The sequence below is a fragment of the Marmota flaviventris genome, chromosome 2 (assembly GCF_047511675.1).
Source record: "Marmota flaviventris isolate mMarFla1 chromosome 2, mMarFla1.hap1, whole genome shotgun sequence".
NCBI lineage: Eukaryota > Metazoa > Chordata > Mammalia > Rodentia > Sciuridae > Marmota > Marmota flaviventris.
The window spans coordinates 174,284,172-174,297,526 of record NC_092499.1 but is presented as its reverse complement, the minus strand read 5'-3'; the positions used below and the strand labels follow the sequence as shown (position 1 = coordinate 174,297,526).

At 34.7% G+C, this 13,355-nt stretch overlaps 1 protein-coding gene across 1 annotated transcript in view; it reads left to right on the top strand.

The window, feature by feature from the left end:
* The window catches only part of LOC114107518 (attractin), a 140,610-nt gene that overhangs the window by 28,483 nt on the left and 98,772 nt on the right, over nucleotides 1–13,355 (top strand). Inside the window, exons 2-3 of the mRNA XM_034636196.2 lie at nucleotides 10,419–10,502; nucleotides 12,176–12,289. Of these exons, the coding sequence (XP_034492087.2) occupies nucleotides 10,419–10,502; nucleotides 12,176–12,289 (198 nt within the window). The remainder of the gene's footprint in view (nucleotides 1–10,418; nucleotides 10,503–12,175; nucleotides 12,290–13,355) is intronic.

Here is a 13,355-nt window from a genome sequence, read left to right as displayed (position 1 = left end):
TATGCATGCTAGGCAATTGCTCTTTCACTAAACTACATCCCCAGCCCCCTGACAAGGATTTTAAAGCAGCCATCATAAAATGCTTTAAAATTAATTAAAAATTATTTTTAAACAAATCTTTAAAATGCAAAAACCTCAGTAAAGAACCAAAAGAAATTAATTAGAACCAAATTAGGATGAAATTAAGAAGAACCAAATAGAAATTTTAGAACTGAAAAATAGTAATGGGAAAGAAAACACCCTTGGATTGGCTCAATAGCAAAATGGCTTTTTATCAATAGCAAAATGACAGAAGATAGAATCAGTAAGCTTGAGGACAACAGTAGAATTTACTTCATTTGAACAACAGGAAAGCAGACTAGAAAAAAATGACCAGTCAGGCAGTAATAAAGGAGTTAATACCCTGTTTATAGTCATGCATACCTGTAAGCCCAGCTGCTCAGGAGATTGAGGCAGGATGATGGCAAGTTCGAGACCAGTCTGGTCAACTTAGTGAGGCCTTGTCTCAAAATAGGAAGAGTCCCCAGTACCAACACAAACCAAACAAATGAAGGATGGGGATATAGCTTGTCTAGCATGTGTGAAGGTCTGGGTTTAATTTCTTGTACCATCACACACAAAAAAAGGAGCTAACATTCATATAATTTTACAGGGGAGAGAGAATGAGAGTGGGACTCAAAGTGTATTTGAAAAAAAAAAAAAAAGACTGAAACTTACCCTATTTGGCAAAGGAAACCAATCTAAAGACCCAAGAAGCCATACAGACTTGACCAGGTTAAACCCAAGGAAATGTATGCTAAGCATGCATCATAACTAAACTCTTGAAATCTAAAGGTAAAAGAAAAAGTCTTGAAAGCAGCAAGATGCATTACTTGTAGGGAACACCGATTCAAATGACAGTAGATTTCTCCTCTGAAACCACGGGGGCCAGAAGGAAGTGGCACATTATTTTTCAAGTGCCAAATAAAAGAATTGTCAGTCTCAAATTTGTTTCTGTTGAAACTGTCCCTCAGGAGTTGAAGGGAAATAGAAAACATTCTTAGATGATGGAAAACTAAAAGAATTTGTTGCTAGTAGACTTACCTTAAAGATTATCTAAAAGAAGTTCTTTAAACACAAAGAGATGGTAAAGGAAGGAGTATGGGAGCATTAAATATTAGGAAGATTGGAGAGAGCAGAAATATGAGTATAATAATTGGTTCTCTTTTTCCCTTCTGAGTTTTAGCAGTCATATTTGATGAATGAATCAAATATATAAGACCAACTGATAATAAAAATGATGATATTAATATGAAGATAAAGGACCTAAATGAAGTGAAGTTTCTACACTTCACTCAAATGTTTTTAGTGAGTAAGTCACATATTTATTTTGTAGTAATCACTTAAAAACTATATAAACAGATAAACTCAACAACAATATAAATAAATCAAGATGGAATTTCTGATGGTTAGTTTTAGTTGTCAATTTGATTGGGTTAAGAGATACCCAGAAGGCCTGGGGATACAGCTCAATGGTAAGGTGCTAGCATGTGCTAGGGTTTCATCCTAGCACATATTAAAGCGTTGTTTCTGGCTATGTCAGGTTGGGGGACAGAACAAGGAAATTCCAGCCTCAGCCAGTGAAAGGTGAGTTTAATTTCTTATTTGGAGCTGGGAAATCCATCTTCTATTGCTCTTGGGCATCTAAACTCTACATTTCCCTGCCTTTCAGACTCTGGGATTTGTACCAGTTCCTCTCTTGATTCTCAGATCTTTGGCCTTGGATTGAGAGCTACACTATCAACTCCACTCCTCCTCAATCCTTTAGAGTTGGACTCAGCTATGCCACTGGCTTCCCTGGTTATCCAGCTTGCAGATGGTCTATTATGGGACTTCTCACCCTCCATAATTATAAAAACCAATTCCCCTAAAAATCTACTCTATATCCTCTTGGTTCTGTCTCTTTGAAGAACCCTTAAAAAATGATCATATGATCCATAGGAAGGCAAAAAGAGAGAAACGGGAGAACTTAAGCTTTAGCATTATCAATGATTACAAATATAAGTGGTCTAAAGACACTAATATAAAAGGCATTGACTGGCAGAATGGATGAAAATGTGACCCAAATAAATGCTGTTTATAGGAAAGTCATTTCAAATTCAACTAAAAAAAGCAGTAGAAAAATTCTAGAGCAGAGCAGACTACAGTCATTAGTACAGATGAAACCTGCTGCTTACTTATATAAATAAAATTTTATTGGGGTATGGCCACACTCTTTCATTCACTTATTGTCATTGACTGCTTCTTGCTACAACAGCAGGATAAGATGAGTAGTAGTGACAGAGATCTATAATAGACAAAGCTGAAAATGTATATCATCTGGTTCTTTACAGAAAAGATTTGCTTATCTATCTTTTTGATTAAAGCAGGTTAAAAAGACATGATAGTTAGATGCAATACTGAGTCACAGACTAGTTCCTCTGCTGGAGGGGGAAAATTATATAAAGTACATTTTGGATTACTTAACAAAATGGAGTGCAAGTAGTAGATTAAAGTATTATATAGTGTTAATTTATTGAAGATGAAAACTGTGGTTTAAGAATTAAGTCTTTGGTGTGATGCTGCACTCCTGTAATCCCAGTGGTTTGGCAGGCTGAGGCAGGAGGATCACAAGTTCAAAGCCAGCCTCAGCAACAGCCAGGTGCTATGCAACTCAGTGAGACCCTGTCTCTAAATAAAATACAAAATAGGGCTGGGGATGTGGCTCAGTAGTTGAGTGTCCCTGAGTTTAATCCCTGGTCCAAATAAATAAATAAATAAAGTCTTTGCCAGGCACAGTGAAGTGTATACGTAGCCATCAGCTGTTTGGGAGACTGAAATAGGATTACTTGAGCCTGGGAATTCTGGGTTAGCCTGGACAATATAGTGAGACCCAGTCATTTAGAAAAGATAAGATTTCAATCTCTTAAAAATATCTCTATTCTTTGAAAATATATACTAAAGTATTTAGGGTCAAGATCTGTGAATAAATATAAAACTCCCCCTCAAATGGTTCAAGGGAAAATCTCTCTCTCTCTCTCTCTCTCTCTCTCTCTCTCTCACACACACACACACACACACACACACACACACAAAGTGTGTATGGAAGACGAAAAAATGATAAAAGCAAATTGATGTACCTTTAAAAATTTTTTAAATAATTAATTAATCTATGTATTTTTTAGTACTGGGAATTGAACCTAGGGACATTTAACCTCTAAGCCACACCCCCACCCCTTTTATTTTTTATTTTGAGCCAGGGTTTCGATAAGGTGCCAAGGCTGGCTTTGAACTTTCAATCCTCTTGCCTCAGCCTCTTGAGTTGCTGGAATTACAAGTGTGTGCCCTGACTCCTCCTACTTTGTAATATCAGCTGATGATGACAAATAATCTTCACATTTTTTTTCACTAATTCATAAAAGAAAAAGATTTGAAAACACTAGATCTAATTGACATATAGAGAACATGCTTTATGTCAATCAATTTGATAATTTAGGGCTGGGGTTGTAGCTCAGTGGTAGAGTGTCTGCCTAGCATATGTGAGACACTGGGTTCGATCCTCAGCACTACATAAAAATAAATAAAAATAAAGGCATTGTGTCCATCTACAACTAAAAAAATATTTTAAAAAATGGCATAAGAAGACAGTTGTGGTGGCAAATGCCTGTAATCCCAGTGACTCCCAAAGTTTAGGCAGGAGGATTGCAAGTTTGAGGTCAGCCTCAACGACTTAGGGAGACCCTCTCAAAATAAAATAAAATAAAGTACATATATTCATACATACATACATAGAATTGGGGATGTAGTTAGATGGTAAAGCCCTGCTGTGTCCAATCCCCAGTACTAAGAAGAAGAAGAAGAAAAAAAATACATGAAAAGAAATAGAAAACTTGAATAGCCCTAAAGCAAGTACATTCTATTCATTATTGAAAATATTTCTACAAAGACAATTCCAGGCCTGGATGGCATCATTAGTAAATTATGTCAGACATGGGGGGAAGAAATATTACACAATTTTTTTTTTCAGTAAATGAATGAAGACAAATATTTCCGAATTTTATTTCATGAGGCCAGCATTAGCCTAATAAGAAAGCAAAATAAGAAAGACTTTGTGAGAAAAGAAAACTACAGGACTGTATATATAGCTCAGTCCAGAGAGTGCTTGCTTCGCATGCACAAGGCCCTGGGTTCAATCCCCAGCACAAACAAACAAACAAACAAACAAAAATCCCAATAACAACAAAAACAAAAATGAAGACTACAAATTAATGTCTGTCCTGGACACAAATTCAAAAATTTTTAACAATAATTCATTGGGCTCAAGTGAGTTTTTTCCAGTGCAAAACTGGTATAACACTGAAAAATCAGTCATCCACTGTTAATCAATATAATTAGCCACATTAACAGAATAAAGGAGAAAAGTCATGGGATTATTTAAATGAAGCAGAAGAAGCATTTCATGGAATGAATCAGTCATTCATGATAAAAATGCTGAGTAAACAAGGAATAAAAGGGAATGCCTACAGACTAATTAAAAAGTACCTATAAGGCTGGGTGTGGTGGTGCTAGCCTGTAATCTCAGAGATTTGGAAGGCTGAGACAGGAGGATTCCAAGTTCAAAGCTAGCCTTAGCAATTTACCAAGGTCCTAAGAAATTTAGTAAGGCCCTGTCTCAAAATGAAAAATAAAAAGGACTTGGGATATGGCTCAGTTGTTAAAAAAAGAAAAGCACCTACAGGGCTGGGGATGTAGCTCACTGGTAGAGCACACAGTACAAGGCCCTGGGACATGCACATATCCAAGCATCTTTAAAAACCCTACAACTAACTGGTGGAATTTTAAATTCTTTCTTTGTAACACTGAAAACAGGCAAGAATGCCCATTCTCATGTTTTCTATTCAACATTGAATAGAGGACATAACAAATGCAATAAGTCAGGAAGAATAAACAAAAAGCAGCCAGACTGGGGGAAAATATGGAGTACAACTCTATCCACCTCTGACTCCTTACCTCATGAGAGGTGGTGTACAAAATCCCACATGCTTTGAAGCTAGCACACACCCTGTGATCACCAGGCACCACAGCTGTGGGACCTCAGCAAGATATTGAAGCTCTCCTGGCCTCAGTTACCTCATCTGTAAATTGAGGTGGCTACACACATTGCTCAGAAAGTTAGTCAGCTTCCCATTACTATAGTACATGCCTGAGGTAATCAACTTATAAAGACAAAAGGGTTATGTTGGCTCACAGTTGAGATTTCAGTCCATGATCAGTTGATCCTATGTCTTTTGTGCCTACAGCGAGGCAACATATCATGGTGGGGGATATATGGCAGAGCAGAAATTTACCTTGTGACAAATATTTAGATGACATGATAAAGTAGAAAGATAATTATAATGACTGTATTAAACTATTAAGTGAATGTATTAAGGTTGTTAGATACTAAGATATTCTATAATCAATTATATTTCTATTATTAGCAAGAAACAGTTGGAAAATAAAATCAAAGCAAATTTTTAAAGGTATAAAATGAGGATAAAAGATATACCAAGCTTGTACTCTAAAAAGTGAAAAAACATTGGTTAGAAATATTGAAAGAAGTTTTATGTAAATGGAGGGATATACATACTTATGGAATGTAAGGATATTTATTCTCCCCAAATTTAATCTATGGATTAAATACAATACTTATCAAAATCCTTGCAAACTTTTTTGTTTGTAGATTTGGACAAAAAATATATTGGATTGCGAAGGGCCTAGATTAGCCAATTAAAATCTAAATAACCTTGAAAAGAACAGATTTGGAGGAATTATATTACTTTGTTTCAAGACTATAAAATGAGAGTAATCAAATATTGTGATACGCATGAAGATGAGTCTCATATAGAAGAGAAAGTCCAGAAATAGACCCACATATTCATAGCTAATTGTTTTTTTTTTTTAACAAAGTAGGTACTGAATGAGGAAAGAATAGCCTTTTCAGCAAATGATACTGAAACACCTATATGTTCATATAAAAAAGAAGTGAATCTTGAACTGTGTTTCATACCATCCACAAAAGTTAACCCAAATTGAACTAAAGATTTAAGTGTAAAAGCTAAAACTAGTACAGAAAATGGGAGACAAAAATCTTTCCTCCCTTGGTATAGGCAAAGATTTGTTTTAAGATTCAGAAAGCACTAACCATAAAATGGAAAAATTGGACTTAGTCAAAATTAAAATCTTTTCCACCTTTTAGGAAACAAAAAGGTGAGATGTAGATTCACAAAATATTTGCAAAATATATGTCTGGTAAAGGACTAGCATCTAGAATATATGAAGAACTTATAACTCAGAAATAGAAGACAAAACACCATATAAGATATAGTCCATGCTTATGTGTGTGTGTGATAGATTTTACTGTCATATAAAGATTTTACTATTATGTATCACTAAAAAGAAAAGCCAAAAATTGGCAAAGATAAGAACAAATGTCATAAGATAATATGTGGAAATGAACCATAAACATCTGAAAGATACTAAAAATCTCTAATTACCAGAGAAATACAAATTTAAACCATGAGGTACCACAACACCTACTGGAATGGACAATGAAAAGTCTAATTATAACAAGTGTGGACATCAACATGGAGTAAATTGAGCTCTCATACTTTGATGGTGGGAGTATAAGATGGCATCACTACTAGGAAATAGTTTGGCAATTTTTTTTTTTTAGTTCTCAATGGACCTTTATTTTTGTTTATATATAGTGCTGAGAATTGAACCCAGTGCCTTACACATATCAGACAAGTGCTGTACCACTGAGCCACAACCCTAGCCCAGTTTGGCAATTCTTATAAATTTAAGTACATAATATACTTTGACCCAGAAATTTCATTTTTTATATTTGTCCAAGAGAAATAAACACACATGTCCACACAAATACTTGTATATTTCATAGTAGCTTTATTTATGACAGCCTAAAACTACATAATCTGAGTGGTCATTGTTCATTAAGAGAATGGATAAAGAATTTGTGGCATATTCATACAGTAGAGTACTAACTACCCAGCAATATGAAAGAACAAACTATTGATGCATACAGTATTCAGACATGCTGATCAAAAGTAGTGAGACACAAAAATGCCTCTATGATTCTGTTAAATCAAGTTCTGTAAAACTAATCTGTTGTCACAGAAATGTGGTCAGTGCTTGAGACAGCAGTTGGGAAGGATTACCTTCAGTGGGGTATGAGGGAACTTGGGGGGTAATGGAACTGCTTTGTATCATATGAGGAAGGTTACATATGTATACACTTATCAAAACTTATCAAATTGTACATTTTAAGTGGTCACATTTTGTTATATGTGAATTACTCCTCATTTAAGGTTTATTAAAATATTTGATTGAAGTAATCAAATCAGTACAGTGGCCATTATATTAAATATGAATAGATAACATGCCAGTAAAACACTGTTAGACTAAGATAAGAAACAAAACCTAACCAGGTCATATTTAGAACAAACAAACTTGAAAACTTGTTAATAAATGTGAAAGAGTTGGGTAAAGATCTGTTGGGCATGGTGGCATATAACCTGTAATCCCATCTACCCAGGTGGCTGAGTGAGGCAGGAAGAGCACAAGGTTGAGGATTGCCTTGGCAACATAGTAAGACCCTGTTTGAAAAAAAAGAAAGTTGGTTGGGGGTGGAACATGAGACTCAGTGATAAAATACCCATGGTACTGGAAAAAATAAAAATAAAAAAGTTGGATAAAGATAGAAGGCACAGACAAATAACAACAAAATTATGTAATCATTAATAATGTTAGATAAGTTGGTATTTAAGCATCAAACTAAGCAGGTATTAACCATGATAAAAGGGACATCTTTTGAGAGTCTAATAGTTATAAGCTTAGATGGCCAAATAAAGAAATCCATTAAGCAAAAATAATGTGAGAAATGTGAGAGTAGTCGTATATGTTTTCAGGACTCATGGTTGGTGGCACAGGCCCATAATCTCAACTACTAAGTATAGGCTGAGCCAGGAGGATCACAAGTTTGAAGTAAGCCTTGGCAATTTAGCAAGATGCTCTCTCAAAATAAAATGTACAAAGGGTTGGGGATTTAAACCAGTGGTGGAACATTGGTCTAGTATGGGGGAGGCTCTGGGTTTAATCCCTAGGACCACTAAAGAAAAAATAGTTTTACAGAATTATATCTAGTAGATAAAATAATAAGAGTATATTATAAGAGAATAGTGTTTTTAATTAACTATGTTTATATAAAGGAATAGTGGAAATAGTGTTATAGATTCCTGCAATAGCTTTTTTTTTTTTTTTTGGTACTAGGGATTGAATCCAAGGGTGCATAACAACTGAGCCACATCCCCAGCCCCTTTTATTTTTTTATTTTGAGTCAGGATTTCCCTAAGTTGCTGAGACTGGTCTTGAACTTTCTGCCCTCCTGCCTCAGCCTCCCAAGTTGCTAGGATTTCAGGCATGTGCCACCCGGCAGATTTCCCTTCCTTCCTTTCCTTCCTTCCTTCCTTTCTTTCCCTCTCTTTTTTTTTTAATGTCCAAAGAACTTTGCTTAAAGTTTGTCAGTGTTCAAGGTACTTGATTAGAAGGAAAATCTTAACAGTTGAAAAATTTCATAGGGCACATTATTGTGTAAAAATACAAATAAATTAGAAAAAAATAATTATGTTGATTCCTTTGAAACCTGCCTCCTGGAAGGTTTCCCTGTTGTTTCTACTGTAGCATTATCCTGAGTGTATTTTTGATCTGAAAAACTGGTAATGGCAAGGAGTTTATTTATTATTGATATTCCTGGCCTCATATTGTTGAAATGCCTTAATTACTGGGCCAAAAAGAAATACTAATTGTGGCTCAGTGGTAGAGTGCTTGCCTCGCACATATGAGGCACTGGGTTCTATCCTCAGCACCACGTAAAAATAAATAAATAAAGATGTTGTGTCCTCTGCAACTTAAACTAATTTTCATTGTTAACCACGTTGTCAGTGATTTTTCCAGAAGGCTGTAACAATTCACAATTTAGCCAACAATGTTTGAGAATATGCTATTCACAACCCCTCATGAACTATAGGTGTTTTTTTTTTTCCCTTTTAAATTTTGCCAGTTTTTAACTTGAAATTCCCTTTTTTTAGTGAATAGCCAAATGATTAGTATAAGGTCAGAGAGATTTGAAAGGGGAAGGCCAAGAAAAATCATCTTAAAATTTTCGGGGTGGAGGATTGGGAATTGAAATCAAATTTCATGAATGTATGATTTTGTCAAAATGAACTCAAGTATTATATATAACTATAATGCTCTAATAAAAAAATGAAAAAAAAATGAAATAGGCTGGATTTTGGAAAGAATCTTGGATTTTGATGCAGATGAATGGAAGACAATGAATGGTTTGTTAATATTTTCAGTGTCTGAGGAGGAGTGACTGAGATGTCAGTAGCTGACCCAGAAAATAAGGGAGGCAGATCCAGAAGAGATTGGCTGTTTCAAAGAGGCTGACATTGTTGATAGAAGAGGGAGGGAAAATGATCTGGAAATAGCTTTGAGAAAAGAAATAGCATCCTTCTTATATATTAAAAATTTCTGTGTAGCTAGAGACTCTAGAATACAAAGCATAAAAGAAAAAGTGAAGTAGGAAAATATTTTTATAGAAAATATTGTATATGTGACATAATACATAAAAGGAGCTCCTAAACATTAATTTGAAAAAAAAAAAACAGCTTAGTAGCAAAGTAAGCAAAGAATATGAAATCTTAGTTCACAAAGGAGGAAATGCAGATAGCCAAAACATGAGAAGATATTCAGACATTAGGATTAATAGCAGTCAAAAGAATTAGATAACAGGGTCTGCCTATCATATTGGCAAGATCTAAAACTATTAAAAAAAACTAAGGCATGGCACAAGTATGGGAAGACAGGGGGTACTCTGCTTATGGAAGAATGGTAGATGGCCACTTCAGAAGTAGCAGCTAAATGGCCTTGATGGGTAGGTGGCTGGGTTCATTGTGTCTTGGGGTTTGTGTCTTGCCCTTACAATTATGCTGTCTTAAGTGTTACTGTTTTACTTCTAACTGTAACTATGTAGTATTTTTCATATTTATAAATAAGTTCTGGTGGCCCTTTTTAATGGTACAAAGTAGGACTTCCATGTCTCAAAAAGATTTAAGCAGTTTTTTTTTCATTGTTGTTCATCTCTTTGATTTTAATGTTTATGTATCCTTTTTTAAAAGTGTGTGGCAAAATTTGTTCAATCTGAATATAACTGTCTAGTCATTTTCTACTATAACATGCATTGGTGTGCCCAATCTACTTAATTTGTAATATTTTGAGAACTAATAAATTATTAATGTATGAAATTCTGACAGACTTTTTGTTTTTAATTTGAATTACAGACTGACTGGATCTTCGGGGTTTGTAACAGATGGACCTGGAAATTATAAATATAAAACGAAGTGCACGTGGCTCATTGAAGGACAGTAAGTAGTAATGGCTGACTTTATTTTTAAGTTTATTTTTAGGATAGAGCTCAATATGACATTACTTTTCCTACAAATGAAATTAGTAATTTGTACCATAAAGTACTTAAAATATTTCTTATTTGATAACTTTTCATTTGACAAGTGATTTTTGATTTTTAAAAATTTTTTAAAAATTTTTTTCTTGGCAATGCTGGAGATCGAATGCAAGACCTTGTGTAGGCTAAGAAAGCTCTCTACAACTGATGTATATATTCTAGCACCTTAATTTTCCTTGTTAATTTAAAAAAAGCTTCAAGTACATTTAACAGAAATGAATTGTACACAACAGAAATTTATATATTTTCAATGGCAATGGTTAAAAACTGCTAGAATATTTTTTAACTGTTTGCTTAGTGCCTTATGATATTATAATATTGTGTTTTTTCCTAAATACCTATTTTGTTATTGTGATGAAAAAAATCAGACTAACCATTCTTACATAAATGCCCATTCTCTGGACCTCATGTATCCCTCCAGCTTTTGCTTCCTTTTTTTCCTTCTCTTCATGGTAGACTGTTATGGCATATTTCTTAGACTTTTTTAGTCTGTGAACCTCTTCATACTCTTTACCTTTGAGGATTCCAAATAACTTTAGTTTATATGGGTTATATCTATATCTGTTTATGTTTTGTGAGTAATATTACTGAATATTTATGTGAAAAATACTATTTAAGAATTTATTTAAAAGTAACAGCTAAAAACCCAGTACCTGGTAGCTAAATGCCACATTAATGGGGGGGAAAAACAACTTCTTATATTTCAAGAAACTTTTGTGAGAAGAGTGACATTGTTTTCCATTTTACTAATCTCTTCAATGAACTCATTCTCATCAGAACTTTTATGTTTTGCTTTGTTAAATATGGGATACTAAGCAGATTTAAATCTGCTTAATATTTTCCCATGAGAGGGAAATATTAAATATTTGAGAGATGTAGGTAGAAATAGGTTTATCTGTTTTAGGAAATGGGAATTTCATGGATTTTTGTCTAGGTGCAAAGCATAAACAGGAAGGTGAAATTGGAAGGTTTGAAATAGTCCCTGAAAATTAGTGATTGTGGAGAGGGAGAGGGAGATAGTGGTAGGACTGCGGGCAGAATCCAAGTGTCATGTGAAGTGCTGAGCAGAGATGGGTACTGGAAGCAGTCTGCCTGGTGGCAGGACTTCTCCAGTACAGCTCAGTTTTCTTTGGATTCAATCTAAGTCAAAACTGATAAATGTTTTCCTGTAGACGAGGGCTTTTGCCAGGCAGTGCCATGAAGAGGCAGAGGGCAGGCAAGTTTAGAGAACTGACAGGTGTGTTTGTGAAATGAAGAGTGTGGAATCTGAAGTTGAATAAGAAAGGAAGTGCGAAGTGGAAGGGCTAATGCATTGGTCAGAGGCTGTTAAACACTGGCTGTCCTAGACTGCTAAATGGACTGCAAAGCCCCAGGCCTCATGGACCACATCTGTTTTGTTTCCCATTGCATGTTTAATGCCCTCTTGGACATAGTAAGTACTAAGTGAGTCTTTGACAAATGGAGGAATGCTGTTTATAACTATTTCTTTTCTTGTAAATTCTTAGTCTTTTTTTTCTCCAATGTTTAATAGTTATGATAATTATCAATTACTATTTTTGTTTTTGTTTTTTTCAGGCCAAATAGGATAATGAGACTTCGTTTCAGTCATTTTGCTACAGAGTGTAGTTGGGACCATTTATATGTTTATGATGGGGACTCAATTTATGCACCACTAATTGCTGCCTTTAGGTAAGCTCAGTCATATAAATAATCGGTTATCATTATATTATTTCTGAATTTAAATCTCTGTCTTGCATTGCTTTCTTATAGGATTCACTGTAATATCACCTAATACATTCATTTGATGGAATGAATACTAAGTTTGGAGTCCATTCGTTTATGTGCTAGTCCTGACTTGGTTCTTGGGCTTCTCGATTGGTTTCTGGGCATATTGCTTGATCTCTCTTCAGTTTCCTAATCTGTAAAGTTATGATAGTATTATCAAGTTTATCTGCTCTTCATGGTGGGGGTGAAGTTTACTTTTTTAAAAAATGTATAAATGTGAGTAATATACTGAATATTTATGTGAAAACTTTAACTCAGAAACCATGCCCATCTTGTTCTTGTGTTTTTCTCATTGCATAGGTTCATAGGAATTATTTGTTGAATTAAAGTCTGGTTATAATTTTGTGCATGTGCGTGTGTACCTGTATTTCTGTATGGGTGAGGAAAACTTTTAAGATCCTCTCATGTATAAGTGTATTCTTCTAAAAATATATTTTTCTAAAATGTATATCCCTTATGGAACTATAGTGCTTAGTTTTACATGTGAAGCTGATTTTGTAGATTTTGTTCCTTGAAAGATTTTATTTTCTTGACTTTAAAAAAACCAACAATTTTTTTTGTGTTCTTTATTTGGTGTTAGTCCAGTTGATGTCTCACATGAGTAAGAGAGGCAATAAGGAGTACATAAGGAGTGAATGGCCAAGAGGTTAGGGGACTGATGTGCCTTTGTACTTCTCCACGCTTTTTGCTTAGAAAGCTTTCTGGATATAACTTTGAGCTGAGACTGTAGGCTATTTTCTGGTATTTATTTTATTTTATTGGTGCTGGGGGATTTTAACCCAGGGGTGCTTTACTACATCTGCAGCCTTTTTTACTTTTTACTTTGAGACTGGGCCTCATGAAGTTGCTGCTTGACCTCAAACTTGTTATCTTCTTACCTCAGTCTCTAGATTGGCTGGTATTACAGAAGTATACCACCATACCCAGCTATGTTTGGATATTTACAGGTTCATGTACAGGGCCAAAGAAC